Source organism: Sparus aurata, chromosome 20 (assembly GCF_900880675.1).
Source record: "Sparus aurata chromosome 20, fSpaAur1.1, whole genome shotgun sequence".
In the NCBI taxonomy this organism is placed as follows: Eukaryota; Metazoa; Chordata; class Actinopteri; order Spariformes; family Sparidae; genus Sparus; species Sparus aurata.
The window spans coordinates 24,505,653-24,531,396 of NC_044206.1; the positions used below are offsets into that span (position 1 = coordinate 24,505,653).

The window sequence follows — 25,744 nt, forward strand, 5'->3', positions numbered from 1 at the left end:
AGTATTCAAATCTTCTACCACTCATCATATGAATAATAATAATATTAAAAAAGAGTTCTGTTTCCACAAGCACAGAAGTCTCACTAGAAGAATGTGCTTTTCATTGTGGAGGAGAGCGGCTCGAGTTGGTGTCAGAAAGCTGTCGGAGATTTAATCTGCAGCCGGCTGTGCATCAGGTTTTATCAGACGATCTGACCTGATGTGTGAATGTCACATCTTAATATGTAAAGCTGTCGAATAAAGACAGTGAAGGAAAACCAGTCGGAAATGATTTGAAAAATCAAAGCGCAGTTACCTCAGAATGGTTCAGTACTCGAGGAAAAGTTCAGTTACGCCTCCATCTACTTCAGGTGTTCAGGAGAATGCTACGAAGCTTTGTGGATTACAAGACAACAGCATCTGCTGCCTACATTACCCACAATGCATCTCAGCCACTGAGTGACACTTACCAGATTACATGCAGCTTTCTCTGGAGCCACAAAAGGTTTTAAACTACTTTTTTATTTTTAACAAACGCAGTCGTCCTCCGCCAAACGTAAAGACACATTTAAGTGTGCGACATTGGCGGAGTCGACCTTTAACCGCCCATCCTGCTTTTGTTTTATGTTTTTATCTCAGAACTCGACATCATATTATGTAGAGCTTTGTAGGTATAACGTTTCCTCGGGCGTGAATTCAATAAGATGAGCTGAATAATGATCAGATGATCCAAACAAACATGGAAACGGAGGATTAACTTAAGTATCCGTTTTCTGATGGCATGCTGTCGTCGTAGCACCGTCCAAAACACACACACACACACACACACACACACACACACACACACACACACACACAGCTGGCATGAGACACGTTTGGGTCGCAGCGTTGGCTCGGTACCAGCGGACGACTCTCTCGCGGGCGTCAAGTGTGGGAATAATGGCGATAATGCTGTTTGTCATCACACATCCAGATGGCCTCGAGCTGGAGGAACTGGATTTAGGCTTGAAAAAAAAAAAACCCCAAGAAAGATGAAAAAAGCTGTGATGTATTCCATCTGAACAGCTAATGGACTGTTCTCCTCCTGAATGTACGGTTAAAGCTATGCATGTCACGAAATCACGAGGTAAGTGTTTTTAAGATCAGCGTCAGGCCGCAGGGTGCTAATTAGCTAACAAGACTCATCTTGCCCGTGATGTGGAATCTGCTCGACGAGGTTTTATCTTTCATATCTCCAATAATCCGCTCCAAAGTGGGTGTTTGTTCAACTGTGGATGGGGTCCGGATCTCTTTCAGCGGCTCCCTCGGTAGAAATTCTTGGGTCTACTTGAAGGTCAGATTTCAGTGAGGCGTTTTCTGCCTATTTTGGAAGTGAACTCATTGGAAGAAGCCTGAAAAATCCGCCAGCCTCCCGCGGCGACGGATTCATCAAGAGATTAAAAACAAAAGAAGCAGCCGAGGCGTCGTTAAAGATTACCAGCTTTCTCTTTTTATTGAAAAATATAGCTGTTATTTCAAAGAAAGGGAAAGTGAGGAAGGTAAATATATTAATATACTGTAAAACCAGGATGAGGAATAGGAAAAGGAAAACAGTACATACTTGGCATTAACACTACAGCCACTGAATAGAAAAAAAAGTGAGAGAGAGAAAACATTCTACAGCTGAACTTTGAGCCAGTCGCTTATTCTTTTTCTTTTTCGCAGTCCTTGTCGTTTTTTTGCCACCCGCAACATCTCTTCTGTCAGGGAGAAAACACTTTGAAGCAGACCTGAGGCGGAGAGTATTTTGCAAATTCCTTTTATAAAGGTTTTTTTTTTTATTCTGGCCTACTTTGGAGTTTCCCGCAGAGAAAACACAACAAAACGCCAGAGAAGTTAAGACAATTACCAGAAAGCGTAATTTAGTATACTTTTCCATCATTCTCTAATTACCCTCTAAACAGTCTGGGGTTGCCAGATTGGTGGAAGGTTTCTTTTAAATGTGTATTAGCAAAATACAAACGTGGCCACAGATGTGCAGCTTCGTGTTTAAGCCCCTCCCCCCCCCCCCGACATTCTCCTGGTTCTCACGCCATGAACACGTCGTCACGCTGCTGATAACACAGATTGTTTACTTTAATCATCGATGGCACAAATTATATTTACATTACTTGATGAAAAACAACAGCAGGAAGGAGTGTTTTTGTTCTTTTTTTTTTTTTTTTTTTTTGTGTGTCTATTTTGCGGTGATGAATGTGAGAGATTGCAGCTTCCCCCCCAACAACAATCCACAAACCAGAGATTTCACAACCCATCAATCAAAGTAAAAAAAAAAAAAGAAAGTCAAATTTGGCCCGTTAACATCAAAATATGATAGAAGTCTGACTCAAATCATACTGCATCATCTATACATTAGGTAGAAAATAAACAACATCCTGCTAATATTACCCCATAATATGGTTAGAACGTACTTGGCAGTTTCCCTCCAGATCCGGAGCTTCTCGCAGCCCGTTCACATGGTTCCAAAAACATTAAAATAACCCCAAGGCAGAATGGCACAGCATCCTGATTCTATGTACACACCCCTGCATCAACGCCACAACAGGAAACTCTAGATCTCCTGTCCGTCAAACGTGGCAATTAGTTTTCTAACACGAACAAAAAATTAAAAAAAAAAAACAATCGGACATTAATCACGGATACCAGAGAGAGAGAGGAGCGCTCTTTCTGCTTTATTCATAACTGAAAGGGAACCTGGAGGAGTCGCCTACCGAGCCAAGCCGACAAAACACGCAAAAAAAACCCAAAGAGATCGAGCCGCACCTGTCTGACCCTGACCCTGCTGCTCCTGGAGCAGTTCCAGCTGGTTGGGGGCCAGTAAATCCAGCACACTTAATGAGTAGACTGGGAAAGGGCCAGATGATTGCTTGATTTAAACATCTGTTCCTACTGTGTGATTTGGGGGTTGTGAGGAAGAGGTGAGTGTTATCACTTGCGGGGCCGGTTCAGGAAACTATCCGCCGCTCTCGCCGCCCCGAGACATCCCCGATGCCCGTCTTATTAAGTAGCTGCGCTCTGATAACACTTTGTACATGTTCGTACAGCCTTTCTCTTCCCTCAGAGACGAGCTGGAACACGTGTCAGGAGAGACGAGGCGTGTGTTGGGGAAAGCGCCACAGCTATTAATTTCATATAATCATTTTTTTTTTTTTTTCACTGCAGCGGCTCCCTTTTCAAACTTAAAAGTCTCTCTGCTGACCTGCTTATCCTGCAAACCTCAGCGATGATGTGGAATGACGTGACGACACAGCAAGGACACATAATTAGCCATCATCACCACTTCTCCCTTGTTTTTAAAAAAAAAAAAAAAGACACAGAACACGTACAAAAGGCCTCTTCACATTTTCTCAAAACATAGCTCATTGTCAACCGATACAGCCTCACCACGACGGCGATAGCAGGAGCGATGTGACTTAGACGACTCGACGTCAACGCGAGTCCGATAATTAAGTGCCGTGTGGCAAAAAAACTTCTACGCAACGTAGCTCGCTCGCTCGCTCTGTAGTACCGTGCAGAAGTCTTTTCAAAAACCAAAACTTTTAAGACCAAACAGTGCACATTAAGAAAGATCCATCCCTTATGAAAATGACTGAATAAATACCACAGCTGTCTGCCAATTTCAAGAATCCAGACCTCGCCAAAGAGAGACTGCAGCAAAAATGATGCTAATGTAATGAGCTACCAAACCAGGCGCCAGACCCTCCAGATACTCTATGTACATGAAATAAAAGTAAGCATAAATCACCCCTCGAAGTCAAACGTGAACACAAGTAATAACTACGTTCTCTATTTAGTGTCGATGCCAAAAAACATTGTCGTTGGCAGAAGATTACTCAGAGATTACAAAGAAATCTGAATTTCACTTCTGTTTTTTTTTTTCTGTTTTCTTCCCTCTTCCTTGTTCGGAATCTGTAGTGCACATCCACTCCACGTCCGTGACCTCACACATCCTCCCCCGTCGCACTCCAAATGTGATATTCATGTGATTGACAGCTGAGCTACCGTTCTCCAACCTCATGGTCACACTTTAATTCTTCCACAAAATAAAAAGAAAAAGAAAAACGAGTGCAGTGCTCATTACAAACGGCTTGGTTGCTCTTCCTTCTTTTGCTAACGCACCTCTGAGCAGGACGAGGTCGTGACATGGGAACTAGTATTTCAAATTTGAGAATTTCCCGATGATAACGAGATCAGAGTTTGACGTTGCAAAAAAAAAAAAGAAATTGTGCAACGTTTAAGAACCCAAACCTTCCTAGAGTCCCGCTTTGTGAGCTGTTTGTACTCAGCTCACATCTCCTCGCTACAGCACAGTGAATAAGGCTTAATTGGTTTTTATTTATGATGTTGAACAAAGTGTACAGAGATTAGAGTGATCTACGAGAAGCTTAAATCAGATGTGGCCCTGCTGCGAGCTCCCTCCTTCGCCATTCCCAGCTCGCGATAGCCGTCCCAACGCCTCGGTCCTCTCCGTTAGTGTTCCTCGAGACTGTTCAGAGCAATGACTCCGGTTTACACTCGAATCTCGTCGTCATCGTCGTCATCCATAAAGGTGAAATCTCTGTCGTCCTCCCCTCGTGGCGAACTGTACTTGGCGCTGTCCGTGTCGCCGTCGTGGAGGTGGTACTGAGGCTTCTCCTCCATGGCTGAGCCGGAGCTGGACACAGAGCAGCTATCCATGTTGTGGTGGTTGTTCCTGGCGTGTAGCTCCGGGGTGTACGGGTCCACCGCGGCCTTCTGCTGGTACATGCTGCGAGGTGGCCTCGCGGGGGCCTGCTCCTCCGCCTCGTCGTCTATGTGGGGGATGAGGGAGGGCGACGCGTGTCCCTCGCTGCCCTTGCCCTCTTCGTAGCCGAGGTCGTCCTCCTCCCAGCCTTTCTTTTCCATCACGCTCAAGATATCCCCGAGCATGGAGGGCCCCAAGTCGATGTGGAAGGACATCATCGACTCGGCGTGCTTCATTCCGCCCCCCTTTGGCATAGACGGAGGCAAATCTGTAAGTTCACCGAAATTGCGCTCGTCAAACTCCGCGTCCAGCGTCGCCATCGCTGCTGCTGCTGCTCCGTTTACCGGCCTGCTTTCGATCTCTGCCAGCCTTTTCATCGGACTTGAGGAGACGCTCTTTGGCAGCTTGTGTCCTCTGTTGGTGTCCTCATCGTTAAGGTAAGGCAGGGATATGGCGTTTTTCACGTAGTTGGATGAGCCCCCGGAAGGCGCCATCATGTTGTACTCGTACTTGTCCCCCCGGTTTACTGACTGAGAGCGCTTGCTGCTTCTGAAGGTGCGGGACAGCAGCCCTGGTTTGGGGCCCGGGGAGCCCTGCTTGGTCTCCGGCTCCCTGGGAGGTTCCCCTGATCGGGTGCTGAGAAAAGAAGTGTCCCCAAACGCGTCTCCTCCCCTGCCGACGTGCATGGTGTGGCGGAAGTCCCCCAACGGAGCGCTGATCATCTCCGCGGTCAGGTCGGCCCGAGACCGCCGCTTCGACTGGTTGGAGTTGTTCACCAGCTGCTTGAGAATAGGCATGTTGGCAGTCTCTTATTTATAATCCACAGAAAAGGAATTTAACGAGGTTCTGTAGGAGTTCAGGAGCGTTTCTTCCAGAGTTCTTTGGAAATGCTGTCAAAGAAAGTGTAATTCCAGGTGTTTAAAGTGTGCGGCCATTCTGGTCCTCCAGCTCTGGTTTCATCTCAGCCTGCAGAGAAGAAGAATGGAGATCGTTAAAGACCCATCAGCACTTATGTAAACTAAGCCAAGCTATGCACCTTGGCGGGCAATGTGGAAACATGCAATTAATTTAACAGACACCATTCTATTCAGATGGAAATGTGAAATAGCACTTTAAAACACTTCTCTAAAGAGCCGTGTCTATTCATTCCTCATCGCCCACTATCTCATAACTCACTCGGTCCTGATCTGCATCGAGTACGGAAACTTTTTTTCCTGCCAGAGCCTCAAATTGAATCCTCACTCGAGAGGTTCTTCACTCGCAAAGTCTGTGAGGAGGTTATGTAACGATGACGAAAAGCTTTCGGGTACAAAGTTCACCTTCACCTTACTTTAAAACACCCAGTGATGATAAACCCCTGGTGAAGCTGACCGCGGCAAAAAAAGAAATTCCCATTCAAAAATGCGTCGGCACAGTTCTTCTGATACACTTTGATGCTCTTTCTAAAAACCTCTAATCGGCTGCTGTCGCATTCAGTTTTTTTTTTTCTTCAAGTGGCTGCAGGGTCCGCTGTCACCGCTGCGCTTTAGTTCCCATTTAGGCCTCTGACTGTTACATAACCAGCAAGACACAGGATACTGGGGGCGCGAGCAGTTCAAGCTGGCAGGAATAAAAGAATGAAGGGAGGGGGGGAAAAAAAGAAAAAAAGAGTGAAGTGGAACAGCATTTCTTCAGCACGGATCGACTTACAGCGAAGCTCACAAAGTCATCCTGCTGCACTCTGTTCCAACCCTCCAATCGCCGGCAGATAAAATGCTTCCACCACTGGCTCTTTGTGCTTTTCCTCTCAATTTTTTAGACTTTATCTCTTCGGCCTTGGAGGAGTCGTTCGAGCACCCTCGACGGAATATTTTGTTCCGTCACTGAAAACACATCAATGGGCAACTTTTCAGTCGGCTCTGGTGATTGAAAAAGTCCCAGATTAAAAAGGCTCTTTCATGAGGAGAGCCGGGTGGCCTCTCGATCGAGCGCGGGTCACGTTGATCTTGTACTCGCACTGATTATCTTTGACTCAATATGCTGATGATAAAGCTCATTTTTAGCACGTTAGGACCAAACTATCTGTACATCACCAGCGACTCCAGCCTTGAAACATGATCTTTAAATCACAACCGGGTTGGAGAAGCGGTTTCAAAACACCCACTTGTGCGCTACCTCCAGTCCACTCGCTCCATGTGTCGCTGACATTAACAAGGGTCTCGATTGTTTCAGCCAGACAGCGATCCCATCATTCTCAGTGTTTTCAAACCGGAGCCGGAGCCCACGCTCCAGGGTCTGTGCGCGCATCGCCACCGTGGATGAATGGAGGCTTCACTAAACAATATTCCAAAGCCAACGTCACCCATGAAAACATTTGCATCTCTGACAAGAACCCATTCAATTGGAAAGGCAACTGTAGCGCTGGAGCGAACAGAGGGGGGGTTTGATGGATGATAAAAGGCTGCTGCTGCTGTGGGTTTTTTTGTTCGCTCCTCTTTCAAAAGAGAGATCATCCCCGAAGAGAGCTGAACTCCATCCACTGCCAAGGTTTAATCGTCTATATTCAACAACTTCATTCAGGTTTTCCTGCAGTACTTCTGCTGTTGCTAATGGGGGGGGGGGGGGATGCGGTGTCTCCACAACAAAAAAACAGGACGGCACAAAAGAAGGCCAGACAAACAGCAAATGCATTAACAATGGGGGCTCTGAAAAGCTTATTTGCAAGTTTGCTTCTAAAAGCAATTTGCGTTGGAGTTCACACCCTCGTATGTGACGCATGGCATGGGCTCTCTGTTACGAAAGCTATTCAAACAGCAACTGGATGCCAAATTATAAGATTATTGCGCAGAGCAAACAAATGCCATGGAAGTCCCTCTGAGCTGACTCATGGTGGTTAGATTAAAGCAGAATGATCTATAATTAGCTAAACTCCCTTTTATTGCTTCTTGCTTTGTGAGGTGGCCGATTGCACAAAGAGGCTTCTGAATGTGTGACTGACCACTCGAGACAACTCATCAACTCATATGTTCCTCCCCGCTGAACACAGTTTTGTATTTCACTATGGCAACATCAGGCTACCGAGCTAGCTTCCTGTCTCTAAGCCGGGGCCGGAGACACGGAGGGAGGAAGATTTTTTGTACCGCCCTACATGGAGAGATCAGCTCATTCAGATGGATTAGCCCTTCCTGGTGACCACATGCGGGGCAATAAGACAATCGCCACAGTGCGACGGCTTGAAGGGGAATGCTTTTGATGTGCCTCCACACTCGCAGACATTCAACCTCTGCATAAAGCATGTCAGCGGGTGCTCAGATATCAAAAAGGTGCAAACCTCACACCTTAAGTCATTCAAGGAAATGGCTCATTTTATGTCTTTCGGGGCCCCTTCAGTGTTTGATGAGGAGTAGTTTCCAACCCCCCCAAGGACCATCAAGACGCCATTATTGTGGTGCATGACAAAAGATGAAGTACGGCCTGCAGGCAGTCCTGTCATCCTCAGTTCTAGCCTTCCAGTACTATTTAAAAAGATAAGTTATGAAGAATGGCGGTGTCATGTGCATTCTACTGTTTCAGAATAACATCCCAGAGAGCATTTTAAAGACCCGAAGAAGCACTTTAATGTCCCGCGTATAAAAACTGCAGCTGCGGTAAATGTTCTTTTAAAGACAGAGAGAAACCTTAATGTCTCTTTTTCCTTTTTCAGTTGTTTTGGGGGAAATCTGTTCAGGTTTTTCTCCAATCTCCAATCTTTCAACCTTTGGGTTATAAACATTCTTCTTCCACGAAGAGCTGATGAGTGATTTTTGGGCTCCTTTTTTGTAGATTTACTCCATTGCAGAGCTGAAAACGGAATACGTTTTCTGTTTCTGCGGTTTCCAATCTGCAATCCCAACCTTTCAAAAATGTTCCCCATATGTATATTCTCAATTTAGACCTTTGCACACGATGACTGACTGGACTAATCCATTATTTTATCAGATGTTTTCCTTCACTTATTCATTTTGGCGGGACAGGAGGTAAAGGAAGCATCAGACTACATGTTCTTACTTATTTAGGGAGGATAATGTACGACTGACTCTTAAATAAATGCGAGTGATAAAACACTTCAGTGTCTAGACAGATAGAAAAACATACAGTCAGAGCTCTTGTGTTTGTTCATACATCGTGCAGAGGTCAACATGATGACCAGGGATTCCAGTCTGGCCTGTGCGGCTCGCTCCACATGCTCTCATGGTTCAGCTGGGGGCAAAATTCCATCTCAGCCCGAGCAGAACCGTGCAGAACAGAACATACTACTGGGCCACAGCTGCCAATATAAACACAAAAAAACATACACATATAGCTGAACTTGTTTGTGTTGGAGCTCTGAATATGCCCCCGAGAGGTAATAAGTATTCTCCTGTTTGTTTTAGTCGAGAACTATAGTCTGAGTCACCGTGCCAGCCGGTGACGAAGCCTTTATGTAACCGAGCACTCAAAGTGCCACATGACTCCAGCTCAAACTGAGGCGAGTGGTGACGGGGCCGTGAATGATTAAGAGCATCTTATGTCGCTGGCAGACTGTGATGCGCGCAGAATGACATCATAACAACCGCCGCGCTCATCAGCGTTCAGTCTCGCTCTTGTAATCCCGAGGATCACAGGCGCCATACAGTCCTCAGCTATCCCCACGCCACTTTCTCTCCTTCCACCCGGTGAACACAGAAAAAGAGGCTTTGGAGCTGCTCGTCCAATCACAACGCGGCAGCAGGCGCACGCCGACTGCAGGAGGTTTATTTTTGACAGCATTTAAATTTTTTAAAGCGAGACAGAGCCGGAGGCTATCACTTATTCACAAGGTGGAAGCATCCACGTAAGAGTTACATGGAGTCAGGTAAAGGGCAATTACACAACAACTACAGGGCCACAACTACCGTCTGACTGGTTACCTTGATCTCTGTAGAATAAAACATCAAAACTTGAACTGTGTTCCCTCAGATCTGACGACAGTATGGATGACGTGTTTTTGTTTTCGACTTCATTTGAGCTTGCAAAAAGTTAGTAGTCTCACTTTAGGATTTTATACATAAACTCTTGCCTAGTCTGGCCCTGAGCGCACAGCAGGGCTGCAACTTCATTCATTTAATTGGCGATTCATTTCTGGGGTAATCGATCTGTTGTTTGGTCTATAAAATGTCCGAAAATGGGGAAAAAAGAGACAGAAGTGTTCACACATTAGGTAATGTTTTAAAAGTTCTAGCGATGTTATATTCGGTCACATTATTCCTTCCTCTCTGTCACCATTACTTCCGAGGAAATGTCAGATCATACGACAGTCAACCAACTCAAACACGCTGTTTAAAATGACTGGTTTCTCTCGGTTTGAACATTGTTGGAAACATTTGGGATAATGTGAGAACACAACACAAAATAAATAACAAATCCAGTCAACATTTTAATAGAGAACTGTTGTATATCATATATTAAATCCTCTGTTGTCCGTTTACTGATATGATGTTGAACTCGGAGGCCCTGCTGTCAGAGCAGTAAAGAAACCCTCTGCTTTGTGCAACCTTGAACTAGCCAGAACCTGCTCCATTGTTCAGCCCTATTGTCAGCAACATTGACATGCAAATTAATATATACGAGTCAGCCTGCGCCGTCCACAACATCGCTAATCAATTCATCAATGGAGCAGCGCGTAAGAATGGAAAAGTTCTGAACTGGGACAAAAGAAGGTCGGCAAACTTCATCTGGCTCCGCTGTGTGAGGCCCGTCACCTCCAGCCTGAACATCTGATTCCCACGGGGGGACGAGGAGGCCGGCGATAACAAAAGCCCCGAAATAACAACGAGAACCAGTCCGTCCGTCAGCAGCATCTGCACACAACTCACCACGTATTTGCTCTGGATGTATAATATATATATATAATCTATAAATGTACTGATACTTAAATACTTCTGAGAGCATTCAAGCGCAGAAACCGCTGCATGATTAATACAAATCTATCACTATTAAAGATGCTAAAAATCGAGGGATGAGTAAACCTCATTGACTATGTATGAGTCTGATCCGGCCTCGCACCGCGGCGCTGCAGCCTTGGTGTGAGCTCATTAGCAGCGCCTCCAATCTCACTGTGCTTTTTTTTTCCTCCACGCGTCTTAAAAAAAGTTCCCTCCGGTCACACGACTTCTCACTGTCCTCCACTCACCGCACAAGATAACAGATAATGAAATAACGCTGTTCGTATTGCGGACGGACTCGGCCTTCGCTTCGCCCAACAAAACCTGAGGAGCGAACCGGAAGGAGCGCGTAAGAAATGTGCTGTAAACTATCCTTTTGTTCTTCTGTAGCAGAAGGAACGCGTTCTTCCGGTTCGACTTCATATCTGGCAGCGCAACCCTGAGGCTAACCCTGTGTGACAAATGGCCGAAATATCTCTAACAGACATCTCTAACAAACCTATTTCACACGGGTGTAACGCTGCCACTGTAAACAGATCCAACACGTGTGAACACACCTGCACGTCTCTGTAGTTACCATCCGACACTTGTAACAACAGCGCTGCTGCTCCCGACCTGCTGATGCAACTAAACAGAAACAAATTAGGATGAAAAACACCCGAAAGGCCGAACACACGACTGGAACGACCGAAAACGACACAGCATTTAAAAAACGTCCACGGGCTTCAACAGCTGCCTAACGTCCCATTACAGCCATCACGGACAGCTTTGCTTTGTTTGTTAATTCATCATTAAAGCTAATTAAAAATGGATTGTGGTGGGTTTTTATTTTGACCAGTTGTGGCCCCGCGGAGCATGATTAGCATTTGTTGTTATGTGTTTGCAACAGAGCAGCAGTCAAAGAGGAGGGGAGAGAAGAGAAGACGGCAAACAGATTGGAAAATCATCAAGGAAATAAGTCAAGGTCCGCTAATACCGGGATCACGCTAACCCTCCAACGCCCCGTGGCGTTTGTCGTCAGTGGGAAAGGGTGAAATCAGCATTCATGTCACATCAGATGACTCTGCGATAGCCACAAACACAAACATGAAAACACCACAGACAGATGGACGCGCTAATTTTGCCGCCGCGGTGAGCGTCGGAGAGAAGGATGTTGGCGGGTAAATACTCTTCCGTCTGTTTTCCGTTCACACGGCACTTCTTCAGTCAGTGTCGAGTTCAAATGAAAGAAAGAAGTAGAGGTTAGAAGGAAAAGTAACGGGCTTCCTGTCGCTGGCCTCCGTGTCAGCAGGGTGGCGGAACGGGCGAGATGACTCACACCGCGGCGACTTCCATCATAAGTTATTGATTCTGACGTTTTATATGAAGTGTTGATATCATCTGGATTCGGTCTGATGAGATAAATGAGTCGCTGCTTTTCGAACGCGAGACAACGGAATAAAAATAGAAACGTGTCGACTGGAAACAGGAGCGGAGTCGATCGCCTAGTCTTCTGGCCGTGTCACCCGAGGCGTTACTCGCTCTTTCCAGCGTGTCCGACCACAAATAACAGCCCTCCTCAGTCGAGTCTATAATCATAAATTAAATATTAATATATAGTGGTATCTAAGGGTGAAGAAATGAGCTCCTCTTAAGCAAAAAATTTGTTTTTTGTGCCTTTGAAAATGCTTCACGCACTGTAACTGTGTTCAACATGTTTACTAGACCTTAAGGATGAACAGGAAGGTTTTGTTCAGAAAAGATGAATGTAAACAAATAAAAAAAAAACGTACTTGATTACAAAAACAACCTCTGGGCCAGCTTACTGCCTCAACTAGCTTAATTGCCTGTGTTTAAAGACATGACACATAACGCACAGATGCTATTAAATTAAACTCTGCGCACTGGAGTGTTGAGATGATGCATGTGTACATATATAGTTTCAAGCGTGTGGGTGTCGCCAACGTGTTGTCACATTACGTTTGACCTCATGTTCCGCAAATATGACGGCTGTCAAAATGTTCAGATACAGCAAGACAGCAGAGGTTTATATTATCAGACTTAAAGATACAGCAGCTGAAAGAAACCCTGAAATGTTGATGTCTGTATCACCTTAACACCGTAACATCTAGCATTCATTCCCACGTCGAATGACTCAGCAGCAGTCCAACAAAAAGGCAAACTAAGAGGGAAAGAACCCAATCACCCATACTAAAGGGGTTAACTGTAGCCGTTTTTAGACAGAGCAGCAAGCCGCCAATTTGCCCGTCCTTTTGGCGGCCCGGTCCGCGGTTTTAGACAGAGGCCGGCAAATTGGGGGTCTGTTTTGGTCCGCCGATTTTCCGCCTCGCCTGCTATCTAAAAACGAGGCGGCAATGTGTGGCCTCTGCGTGAGGTGGGCAGAGGTGTCGATGACCTGCACTGTAGTGCCACCCACAGTCGGGGAGTTTTAAAAACCAGGAAACAGCTGATCACAGCAGTCAGTCCATCATTTCATCCTCGGACATTAAGATGAACAACTGGACAGCCGCTGAGATCCAGGAGATGCAGCGTCTCTGTAGCTGTTTTGTTGTGTTAGCTTGTTGTTGTAGCAGAAAGCTAGGAACGGTCGCTACTTTCAAATTAAAAGCCCCCAGTTAAGAACCCAGTTCTAAACTCCGATGGGGTGCAATGTAAAGCTCTTATTTTGAAGACAAATTCGTTGTCACCGTTCACACCGAAACATCGAGCTTCATGTCACGTCACATGTTTACGCCTACCTCAGCAGTGGCTTTTGGAAAAGGAGGAATATTACGCCTCGGTTTTAGTAAGACAGGCCGGCACGTTGCCGTCCTTACCTTGGAGCAAATGTGCCGCCTTTTTTTATCTAAAAAGGGCTCGTAAAACACATGTACTGTATAATGCTTATGGTGAACACACCTCCTTGGGTGACAAAGTCAAACAACTTGGCGGGAGAACATCAACACGACTGCCGCCCAGGAACTACAAGCCCTCTGTGTGTGTGTGTGTGTGTGTGTGTGTGTGTGTGTGTGTGTGTGTGTGTGTGTGTGTGTGTGTATGTGTGTATAAACTGCAGTGTGTCAGCCTCCAGGCCTCGATGCCACACAGGCAGAAACAAAACCACAGGAGGATTAAGGGCAGCGTGTTCGACGTGAGCGAATAAAAACCAGCATGCCTGAGCCGGCCCTCTGCGCTGAGTGACAGGAGCTCAGGACAGCCGGCGCCACACCTCCGTCCACCCAACGCAAACACACACCGACCTCCCACCGCCTCCTCCCGCCTGGCCTCCAAAAAAAATCCATCTCCCGTCGCCCGTTGCCGCGTTGCACGCCCAGCAACGCAGTCACCACGTGGTTCTTTTAATCTTTTCAAATCCTGATATCTAGAAGCCGACGACAGGGCTTTCAAATGATTTCTCTGTTTCCAGTCGAGCTGGCCTTTCATAATGTGTCGCTCCTGCACAATCTGACAAAAGCGTTTAGTCAGACACGGGGTGGGCTGCCACGCTGTGCTCCAGCCAGAGAGGGAAGCAGACCAATACACCACACAGATACATAATGAACACGTATCTTAATTATAGAATAAGCCATCGCGCTAAAAACCGGCCCTCCTGAGAGTTCGTCTCGTGGAAAAATCTCTCCTCTTCTCCGTGCATGAATAATATCCGGAGTTTAAAAATGTAGAGGGGGCACAACGTTTCCCACGTGAAGCAACAAGGCCTCGGGGAGTTTTCCGCAGAACGAAGGGAAGGCACAGATGGAGGCACTGAAGAGAAACCCACCCTCAAAGAGGCGGTGGAGGGTGTCACCACATTGGATTCACTCAGTCATGCCAGCACAGCGACAGACGTTCTTTCACCGTGTCCTGCATGAAATGTACCCAAACCCTCATTACGCCCACAGTGGAGGGCCTGTGCTGTACTGTGTGTGTGTGTGAGGGCGCGCACACGAGAGTACACGTCTAATTAATCACCGAAATCCGCCCCATCAGTCTGCTGACAAATAGACAGCATTCAGGCCGAGTACCAGAGGGCAGGATCCGAGCCAAGATAACCGTCCAACGAGCCGCTTTGGACGACAAAACAAAGCCGAATTTCTACTGAGGATTGAAGAGGGAACACAAACTGCTCTGTAGCAGCAGGGGGACGCCGATGTCACAATTGGCTCGCAGTACAGATAACAAGTTCAAATAGTTTACTGGCCATATTTTGTTGCTGCCTCTCCAAAGACAGAGAAGAGGGTCAGGAGCTCTAACAAGTTGCTCTGAATGAGACTTCAGGGGAAACAAAACAGACAAAAAAAATCACGAGGAAGATAAACGAGCGTGACGATCTCCAGCCTCCGCAAAAAAAACAGGACAAACACACGCTCACAATCACATGCACAAAGTTCGGTGAAATCAGCAGGAGGCTTCACAGACAGACTGGAAGATAAGTGACCGTCCTGCTGCGCTGTGTCAACTTCTCAACGGCTCCTGGCCTTTTTTTTTTTTATCAGCGGCCTCCTAACTGAAGGCAACCGCGCACACGAGGCCTCGAGCACCGAGCCTCAACTGACAGGACGAGTTCATAAACCCCCGTGGTGTGTTGGCTTTAATGACACAAGACGGCAAACAACAAAGCCCGCACTGACAAGTGAGAAAACAAAGGGGCGCACACACGGGCCACTCCAGGCTGATAACGGCCGTTCACGACCGCTTTCCCAGAACCAGGACGGAGACGGAGACCGGAGCTCGTAAAGAACGCTGTTAACGTAATTGCGTCCTCGCTTGATTTATGTACATGAACTGTGATTAGGTTCAGCATGTGTGTGTGTGTGTGTGTGTAGGATCCTGAAGTGACTCTTTAGGAATGTCCAGCGAAGCACACGAGGATTGATTTCATTACAGCAGCTCAGCTCACTGAGACGAGGATACGTCTCATGTCAAAACAGCCGTCAGAGCTGCAGCTGATGGTTGTTTTCAGTGTCGATTTATCCATCGATTGTTTTCTCAGGTCATAGATTAGTTGTTTCGTTTATAAAAATGACAGAAAATGGTGAAAAATGGTTCCCGAAGCCCACGATGAGGCGCTCAGCTGGCTTGTTTTGTCCACAACAGAAAGATATTCAGTTCGTCTTCATAGAAACGTAAATATTCTCAATTAAGAAACTGGAATCAGAGAATCTTCTAGACACTTCTTGACAATAAATACCTTTAGATCGTCAAGTAATCATCTTCTACAATGTAAGGAAGGAGGACTGAATACATGTCGGAGTCTAAGTTATTTCATGATGTCGCTTCGAGCTCTCGCAACTTGTAATAAATAGTTCTCACCAGTTTTTGAGCGTGAGATGAATCGGGGAAAACATCAGTAAACACGACAAACATTAGTTGTAGCCCTACAAAATAAAAAACACCAAAAGGCAGACGACATCAGACAACATGAAAAGCCACAACTTAAGATCAGACGGTACATCACAGAGATCTGTTGGCCGGATGATAAAAGTGCCGAAGCCGGAGCGCTTTACAGGAATCAACACCTGATTATGTCAGGAAAGCTTCTGAAGGCGTCGTCAGCGTCGTCTCTCCGCTTTGGTTTGATACTTTGATTTAGTAATGAAGCAACAAACTTTGATTTCCTGGAAAACTTTCAGGCTCCATGCAGCTGTTTGCTTACAGGGGCTTTCTGGAACATCGGTGTTGTGCTGGAAGTTGGTCGTTAGTTTATTTTGGGCGGATTCCATCTATAAGCTAACGTTAGCTACTGTTGCTCTCTGTTGGTGGAAAAGAAAGAGACACGGCGATAATCCGACTCTTCACAAAGAAAAGCAGCAACAAACAACTAAAACAAACCGTCTACAGGTCAACTAAACAGTCATTTGCTAAGAACACTGTTTCATGAGGCCTCTTAAAAGTTCCTTTCAAGCACTTTCAAGTCGCTTACACCAAAAGATTTCCAGACTTGTCATCATCTCACTTTGTGTATCTCACCAGATGTTCATGTTAACTTCGGCTGCATGTTTTGACGACATGATTCATTTCATTTCAACGATTCAAACATCACCGTTTCATCTTGCCTGAACTGTATTTGGTGCATCTTAATAAAAAAAGTTCAGTACACCAGTGCAGCCAGTGCGAAACATTAGTCTGGAGCCCCGATAACACTTAAAGTTAAGTATTTTCCAAACTTTAAAGACTTTGCATGAACACATACACATACAAACAGCCTGTTGTGACTGTGTTTACATGCGTATCAACCTCCCATGACAGGGTTTAAGGGTCAACGAGGAGAGCCGGCCTCTGTTTGCTGACACACAAACCTACGGCTCAAAAACAAAGACGCGCTCACACACCCCGCTGGTTCCCAAATGGCGTACAATTTCTCCGTAACTAAGGAACCAGCAGTGTCACACGAAGTACAATGCAGGAGAAGGAACAAAAAAAACCAAAACAAAGCAGAACGGAGGAGGACGGGAACCAAACCCTTTCAGCACGCCCAAACCACACGCACGTACCGACAGAAAGGAAAATAAAAGCGCGCAGGACGAGGCTCAGAGGTGACCCACACGAAGGACACCGACTATTTACAGTGATTCACATTCAGTTCATACAAAGGCCCGAGATGCTTATCTATCAAGGTATTGTGACTTTTCACCACATTCCTTTCACGGTGCGAGATTGCTGACCTGGAAATGTCCTCTGGAGGCTAGGAGCAGGAAGATGTGCGAGTCTTTATTCGGAGGGAAACCGACAGACTCTCACAGGACCGTCAGACGACCGTGATAAGAGCCCACAATAGTTCACGTGACCGTTCCCATCTCCTGAACGAGCTTTTCCCAGCATGAATTTGTCATCTAGTGGGCACAGAGGTGACCGCAGCTACGCCAACAGTCCCCCCCTTTGTCTTTTCAGTGCACGCTTGAGAGAGAAACCACCTGTTTCTGTGTCCAAACAGGGCCGCGAAACAATGAGGACTCACTGGACTGTAAACAGGCCAAAGCTCGGCCCGGAGCGGCCATCTGCACCACCAACAGCCAAGTGTGTGTGTTTTCAGCCGGTCAACATATATATTTCCCAACCGTGGCCCCTCTGCTAAAAGCAATACTGTGTCAGCGACAGAGAGTGGAGGAGGGAAACTTAATGCACTCATATGTGGTTAATGTTTAACTGTGGAAAGAAGCCGGCATTAGTGCTGCTACAGATAGCAGAGCTGATAGAGCCGGGCTGCGCTCTGATGTCGGGTTTTGATAGAAACGGACGACAAAGAAACGAGCACGTCTGCCGGGTTTCTTATCGCACCGATTCATTTACACGGTTTAGCTGATAAAACCAGTTATAGACATACGGCACCCACCGCTTTATCGAATCAAACTCATGGGGCGATGAAAATTAATTACATGGGACGACAATTTACGATGCCTCAGGAGAAACTTTCACAGTTTACTAAAAAGTACCACTCTATGCTAAAGAGGGGAGCTGGGATTTGACAACTTGGGTCACACACGCATGTTCTTCATATTTTATGACCGCTGGTTATGATAACGTTTTATCACACGCTGGGTTTCCAGGGCGCGACTGTTTTGGTTGCACATGCTCCAAACAATCTGTCAAGTGCGATACGAGTGTACATTATTAGCACCGGTGCGCCCGACATGCAACACGTGTGACTGAGAAAATAACATACATGTTAACGAGCACCAGCTGGTGTGTGTGTGTGTGTGAACAAATATAAAGCCTATAAACATGTCTTTGTAGGGAATATATTGAGGTTTTTGCTATTTCCTGTTCCATAAGATGTGATTAAAATGGTGAAAAATGTTTATCTGCAGCTTTATTCCTGTTTACCATAATTTACAGGAAGTGTAATTTGTGCTGGTGGTCCTCTTTCTCTTTTGGCTGCAGGTTGAAAATGTCCGCCTGGGGCCCTGAGATAGAGGTTCCTCGCTTGAACAACTCTGATAAGAAGAAGTTTGATCAGGGCGACTTTCTAACAGCTTTCCACAAAACTTTACATTTAAAGGGGCCCTCCACCAATATGACACATTAGAAGGTCCAGTGTGTATGATTCAGGGGATTTACGGGCAGAATTGGAATATAATATGCATACATGCTTAGAATGACACTTCTATATCTACACCACCATATTTCTACAGTGGTCCAGAGTGGACAAACCAAACACTGGCTCCTGAGACGAGCCTTTGGGGACGACAGTGGGATGAGGGGTGTTCAGTTGGTTGTAGTCTGATGCCACTAAATCCAACAAACTGGACCTTCTGAGTCTTCTGAAAAGATAACCCTGATGTACTTTGGGTTATCTCTAGTTTAAGATTTGAGAATACAAGCTTGTTACAGAAACTGTGGGCTTGCAGTTTGAAACACGTGAACGTCAATCAGGTCGGGACGGACAACAAGTCAAGATATCTCTGTGGCACCGAGTTGGATTATTGTTCACTTCTAATGTCTCGCAAATCCCTCAAACACATGGAACGAAAATCATCTGAAACACAGGATGTAGACCACTGGAAATCCCTGCCGCTGGAGGAGGCTTCAGATCTTTATAGGACATTCTTCCCAAAAGCTACTCTACTCCAAATCTCTACGACGGAAGTGGAAACTTTGCGGACTAAACTACGAGGATAAGACCCAGGTTTGCTTGATTAAGGGCAGTGCCATTGATGGACCTCATGAGAAAGTCAGAATCGAAAGGTGTGACACAAAAGGTGACTGTGTGATCGCGTAATCAAAGCGGATTCCAGAGGATGTGAGTTGGACAGGTGTGCCGGCCGATGATGAATGATCCATTCTGCGGTGTCCTCGTACATAATGGAAACCACAGACGATGTTCTAAAACTTTCGCAACGCAAGAACAAACCCGCCGAGCCGCCGCGTCCGGCTTCAACAGAGCCGCCTTCGCCTCAGACACAATAATCACCCGAACTGGTTTTACAGCTTTGACAAATAAAACAATGACAGGTGCCGCAAAAAGGGATGCCAACGCGCTACAATAATACAGTAAAAATGTCTGACAGCATTATTACATGAAGTTATTCTGAAGTACATGTTTGGGAGTCGGCGCTGTTGTTGGTGTTTCAGCTGATGAGTGAAGCGTCTCCACGCAGGAGGAGAATTCCTGTCCAACTGGTTATTTTTCCACCACAATGGCGGTAAACAAAACAAGCGCAGATCTGAGCGATTTGAGAAGCAGGTGCTTACTGACGGTTGAAGGAGAAAGCACCTCCTTCACCTGGGAACAGCTGGGAAACATTGTTGTGGATTGGGACGGTGAGGGGCTCGTGGTGTCACTGTGCCAGAACCAGCGAGGCCTAAACCTTGAATGTCGACAGATTTTCAGGTGACCTAAAACAGCTGACACCTTATTGATCTCTGACTATTCAACATTCAGATTGTGCGGCTCCAGAACAACCATTTAAAATAGATTTACCATTTGACCTTTGACCTTAAAGCTTCGGTCGACTAAATCAGCGGGTTCCCAGGAGACTGCGAGATGATTAACAGGATAGGATAACAGCGAAAAACATCCCTCGTCTACATCACATTTTGTTTACTGCAAATCTCAACGCTACCTCTGATGGATTACTGCATAATTTTGTTCTATAAAAAGACCTTTTCAAACAAAACACGGAGGAGAAAATCACTCCGTGTCGCTTGTTTTTCAGGGACAACGAGCCACAAAGGTTGAGAACCGCACGACTAAATGATGGCTTTTTCACGGGCAAACCTCTGTTTTTCATACGCTGATTTGATGGACTGCTGGCTAATTTATTTCTCTGGTTGGAAGGTTCAGAGTTAAACACACTCTGAGGCTGACGCAACGTTGGGTTTGTGCTTCCACATTAAGGCCCGTTCAGAGATTACTCCGGCGTCCTCGGCACAATTTCTCCTCAAAGTTCAAAGGCCTGGCTGCTTTCTTTGCAGGCGGGGTGAATCCTGTAATTGTCTGAGACAAAACAACTCTCCTCGGGGAGTTCAACATAAGCCTCAGTGCTTTCCAGCATCAACAGCTGAAGAAAAAAAAACTGCACCTCCTTCACTTCTGAAGAGATTAATACTTCAGAGAAATTGGGAGGCTTCCACGGCTTTGGGACCATGAAGTTCCACTCCAATAATGTAATAAAAGTGATATTTTTCCTGCTATATTGACGACTTAAAACTGACCTCTGCTCAGGGCAAATTGCCACAAATCCGAAGACACCGCAATCGTTCTTTTTGCCCCGAAAAAATCCTGCAGAAGACCAAAATGTCAAGTAATTCTCCCATCATTCCCTGTGGGTCTCCCGTGGAGCATGGGATAAAGGTGGGTGGATTACTGAAGCCACAAACGGTTTACACTGGCATCTCTTCGGCCCTGGGAAGCAACAAGAATGCAATATACTGTTCGGCATCGCATCCGCCTCCAGCTAAACAGAGTAATTCTTCTCAACAAGTTTATATCCCATACATTAAACCCTCACGTAAGATGGACTCCAGATGCAAGTCGATAAAACACTGAGTCCGAGTTGATTCACAAGCAAATTAGTTGCCTTCCACTTTAACTGACTGCATGTGAAACAGCCAGAAGTGAGTGTTTCCATGAGAAACAGAGTGCAAATGAGTCAAACTGCCTCGCCCCAACCCCCCTCCGCCTCCCGCTCGCCCTCCTTCCAGCATAAAACTGTAATGACCTCAGCGCAGTCAGAGTCGGGCAGGTAGCCAGCTTCCTCACTACGCAGCAGCAGCAGCAGCAGAATCCTCCAGAGCAACAACTGAAATAGCCCTGCGCTGCAAAAAAAGGTCCAGTCAGAGATGACACACATGCTCCCCTCCCTCTCTGACTCTGCAGCACACACACACACAATAGATCCTGATGGAGAGATATCTGCCTGGCAGCTCTGGAGGAGACGTACAATGGTGGAGCTGAAAGGCTTGAAGTGGGATGTGTAATAACGCACCACGCTTGTGTCTGGAGAAGACGCAGCATGGAAAGAGGACGCTGGGAAAAAAAAGTGGCGTGACGATGATCAGGCAGAGGCCGACCTTGGCCTGAATCTCTCCCGTCGACTTCAAGGAGTACATTTGTAGCATTTTTTTCTTTTTCACGATCTGACATCTCCGTGTTGTTGCTGCTCCTACAACATCATAATTAATGTCGCTCCAGGACAGGGTTGGGCGAGCTCGTCAAAGAATAATACTGCCATCTATTAATCACAATCATTTTCTCAAAGTAGAAATGCCCTGTAGACACAACCAGCCCTGAAACAGCCTACGAGTTTCCACATTTGCACCATTCAAACACTCTGTGATCTTTCAAAATCGAAGACAAATATCGGTTAGCTCACTCACCCCTACCTGAGGACCATCAACTGACCAATCACATTTTTGAAATGACATTAAAGGTCCTGAAAAAACATTATTTTTCTCATAGTGTCGAGCAGCGCCTGTATTCACCCTCTGTCTGAACTCACTGTCGCTTTAAGCCCTCCCCTCCAAAATAAAAGCCCCACTCAGCTCTGATTGGTCAGCTCCAACATGCCTGAGAAGGCAGCAACCACTTCCTGTATCAGCTCTGCGTGACATCACAACTGTACAAAAGTCATGCCGCCTCGTTCACGGGCAAATTTTCTGAATACGGGCTATGTGCATTTCTTTTTCTGATGCTCCTGGACATGCTTTATCATAATAAACATTTAAAAAAAGACAATAAATCTCACTTTTGAGCAGCATGGGACCTTCAAGATTGGAAAAAAGCACATATCAGGGAAATTAGCCTTTCTAACATATGACAAACATTGTGAAAGGATCCATTTTAACCCAAATAAGATCTTTTCCTCAACCTAAGCAAATATTTCTGTCGCCAAACTGTGACAAAGAACTGTAGAAAAAACTGGAATTAATGAGTAAGCTAAGTGTTAAAAAATAACATGCTCCACTGAACCTTTCCAACCAGCACGTCCTGCTCCTTTTGAGGACTTTGTCACATTTTAATCAGTCGTTGTGACGATCCTGGAGAAACATTAATTACGACATTGTGGGAACAACACCAGATAAACCGCCGGGTAAACGGTCCATCGAGCAAAAATGACAAATACAGTTTTATGGCTTGTTGTCAGGGTGTGGGTGTGTTTGTGTGTCAGAGCAGAGGAGGAGGAGGGTCAGAGGTCAACAGTCGTACAATGACAACACCAAAGCAAAGCCCATTAGTCAATATGTCCTCCTACTTTTGTCCGGACTGGCGGTTTAACAAGAAACGAGGGGTCGATGGCTGCCGATGAGCGAGGAATAATGAAACTGGAGTTATAAAAACGGGCCTGCAAGACTTTACGGTCAGTGCAGTTAAAGTCAAGCACTCACTTAAGAGCCTCCAATCAGAGGCATGATGGACGAGGCCGGGGCAGGTACGCAGCCACGCGGTGGGTCATCAGGCGCGATGACCACGAGAGGTGAACACCAGGTCCGTCAACACAAACAGGAACACCTCGCTAACGACGGGAAGAAGGTGGACAAATCCTGGGAGAGTGAGGGATGAAGGGAAAAGTGGCCGTGCGGTTTGTTGAGCTCTTGGTGGAAATCCCAGAGTTTTCTTTTTTTTCTCTCTCTCTCTGTGTTTTGGGCTCCCACAGCAGAAACAGTATTAATGTTACGTAACTCTGAGCCGGAGAGAACCGATGCTTATAAGTCCATCTGCCTGCTCTGATTAAACCATGTGCCCTCCCGCCGCTGAGAATAAGTTATTTAGGACGCTTATTTGAGGCTCTGCAACCTCGTTTCCCAGTATCGAGTATCTAGAAAGTTATTAGTGATTTCTAGTCCGGATGTGTGGACATGTGGACGCGTGATCGACTCTCGTTATCGTTATTCAACCCATTTAATGACGTCTCTCATCAGATTAATGCGGATTTGGCTTCTAAAGCAGATAAAAGTGTAGTTTTATAATCGATTACAGAGCGATATCTCGCAGAATAAGTGCTCTCTCTGGTCGTTAACACAACACTTCTATATTTAGGAATATCTTGACTTTTAAAGGGGCATGATGCAGTTTTGGGGACCTGGGTTCAATTGATTCGTATGCCTCAACAAACTATATAAACAACCTCTCTTTGTTTACACGACTGAAGAAACAAACAGACCTTAAACACAACACAATTCCATCCTGTTTTAGTTTGTTTACATGTGGCGGACCCTGCCACCCTTTCTAGCTTCAAACAGTGTTCTGGGGAGCTTATTGTCCTCCAAGATCAGCTTGTTTATTCATTTATAGAAAAAATATTGTGGTATTACATCATAAATATTGTAAATATTCAAATTCTGTGTATGTTCTCCAAAAACTACACAATGCTCCTTTTATTTTTTGAATGTTTTGAACTAAAATTCCTACATATTGCACCTTTAATGGCTTCTCTCATCAACTTAATACAGGCTTTGGCCTCTAAAACTTTATAATCGATAGACTGAGATTTTATTGCTCTTTGCCAAAAAACGAGCAACATTTTTTAATTCATTATTTAATTCAGCATCCACTGGCTTTATAAGAAGTTTGAAGACTTTTGCACAAATGAAAACTGATCTTTTTCTAACTGGAGCCCAAACAAAGCAAACTTTATCAAAGCAAATTCCAAGTTTAACCCTAAATATATGATCTTTGAAGCTGAAGTGGCGACTTTCCCTCGTGTTTTCTGGCCCTTTTCTTCTTCTGCTGGTGTGAACTGAGGACAGACAGAAGGCTCTCGGTCGTGTCCCTCCATGAGGAGACAGCCGGGCGCTGATTGTCCACAGAACAGATTTGACATTCAAATGAGATGCAGATTTCACACCGTTTTGCTCGACACACACACACACACACACACACACACACACACACAGAGAGAGAGAGAGAGAGAGAGAGAGATTCAGTGGAAAGTGTGATCCAACAGCACATGGAGGAGACGTGTTACCTTTCTGTTTGTCCCGAGCGATCAGGAAGTTCCAGTTTATATTCCAGTGCGCAGGAGCAGGACAGCAGGAGGACAGCAGGAGTCTCTACATTCACTTTAGGTTCCTCGGCAGGAGAGTTGGACAGGACAGTCCCGTCTGTGCTGCTGCTCCAGTGTCCGTTTACCTCGCATCTGTGTGGCGCACAAAGCGGCCCTCCTCCCCCGGCCTCCCCTCTCTCCTCCCCTCCCCTCCCCTCCCCTTCCTCCGCCGGAGAGCACCACCTCCTGCTGCGGTTTAAAGGGCCAGAGCTCCATTTATACACAAACACCAAACAAAAGGAGAGAACTTCAACTTGGTGGGGCTCCCAAACTCCCCCAAACCCCTCCGAGACTTCAGCCCAGGACTGATGGCAGTGAGACAAAACCTCCAGACTGCTCTGAGAATAAATAACACTCAAGTTTAAAAGAAGAGTTTGATGTTTTGCAGAATAAGTTAAAGTTAAACTCTCGCCAAAGTGCAACCCAAGCTTTTTTTTTTTTTTTTGTGAATGTACCCCAGCATAATTACGATGAAAGAGGCACTTTTAAGATTTACTGTATTTTTGTTTTCAGGTGATTTTCAATGGGAGTGCTACGGGGCAAATTAGCGATAGCATCAAAATCTCTATTTTTAAAACAGTAAGAAGTCTCGACACAACATGAAACTTTGCTCGTAGTATCACCAGGGTCTCTACACATGAACACGAGCATTGAGAACATTGTTTGTGTACACAGAGTTTACTAAAAAGAAGCTTTTTGAACAACTCACGTTAGCAGTAGCTTGTTCTGCTAGCAGTCGTCATGGCAGCAGAGAAGTGTCATCTCATAATGTGACGTAATCTGGAGGACAGTTAAGGTGGACCGCTAATGTCTTCCGGCAACAACGTGACGCGATATCTCACGTGAGTTTTTTGACTTTTTATTTAAGTATTGTTTCTTATATGAGGCTCCTCTTTCAACTTCAAGGTCAATATTGTTTTTCCCTTAAAGACAAAACAACAAATTATCCTGCATTTATATGGAACTAAGCTTTAGCAGCGTTCCACCTTAACTGTCCTCCAGGTTACGTCACATTCAGAGATCAACACTTCTGGCTGCCATGACAACGGCTAGAGGAGAAAAAATCTGCTAACGTGAGTTGTTCAAAAACCTTCTTTTTAGTAAACTCTGTGTACACA

At 45.7% G+C, this 25,744-nt stretch overlaps 1 protein-coding gene across 3 annotated transcripts; it reads right to left on the bottom strand.

Annotated features, from left to right (window-relative positions):
- Positions 1-1,445: 1,445 nt before the first annotated feature.
- cdc42ep4b (CDC42 effector protein (Rho GTPase binding) 4b) lies at positions 1,446-25,473 on the bottom strand. Of its 3 annotated transcripts, none has more exons than XM_030399680.1 (2): positions 25,336-25,473; positions 1,446-5,707 (listed from the first exon to the last, which is right to left on the bottom strand). In XM_030399680.1, the coding sequence occupies exon 2, from the start codon at positions 5,536-5,538 to the stop codon at positions 4,528-4,530; it is 1,011 nt and encodes a 336-aa protein (XP_030255540.1). In that variant the 5' UTR covers positions 5,539-5,707; positions 25,336-25,473; the 3' UTR covers positions 1,446-4,527. The 3 variants fall into 3 exon arrangements, with proteins under 3 accessions (XP_030255540.1, XP_030255539.1, XP_030255541.1); XM_030399679.1 differs by lacking the exon at positions 25,336-25,473 and adding an exon at positions 24,549-24,746; XM_030399681.1 differs by lacking the exon at positions 25,336-25,473 and adding an exon at positions 22,969-23,145.
- Between the last annotated feature and the right edge of the window lie 271 nt (positions 25,474-25,744).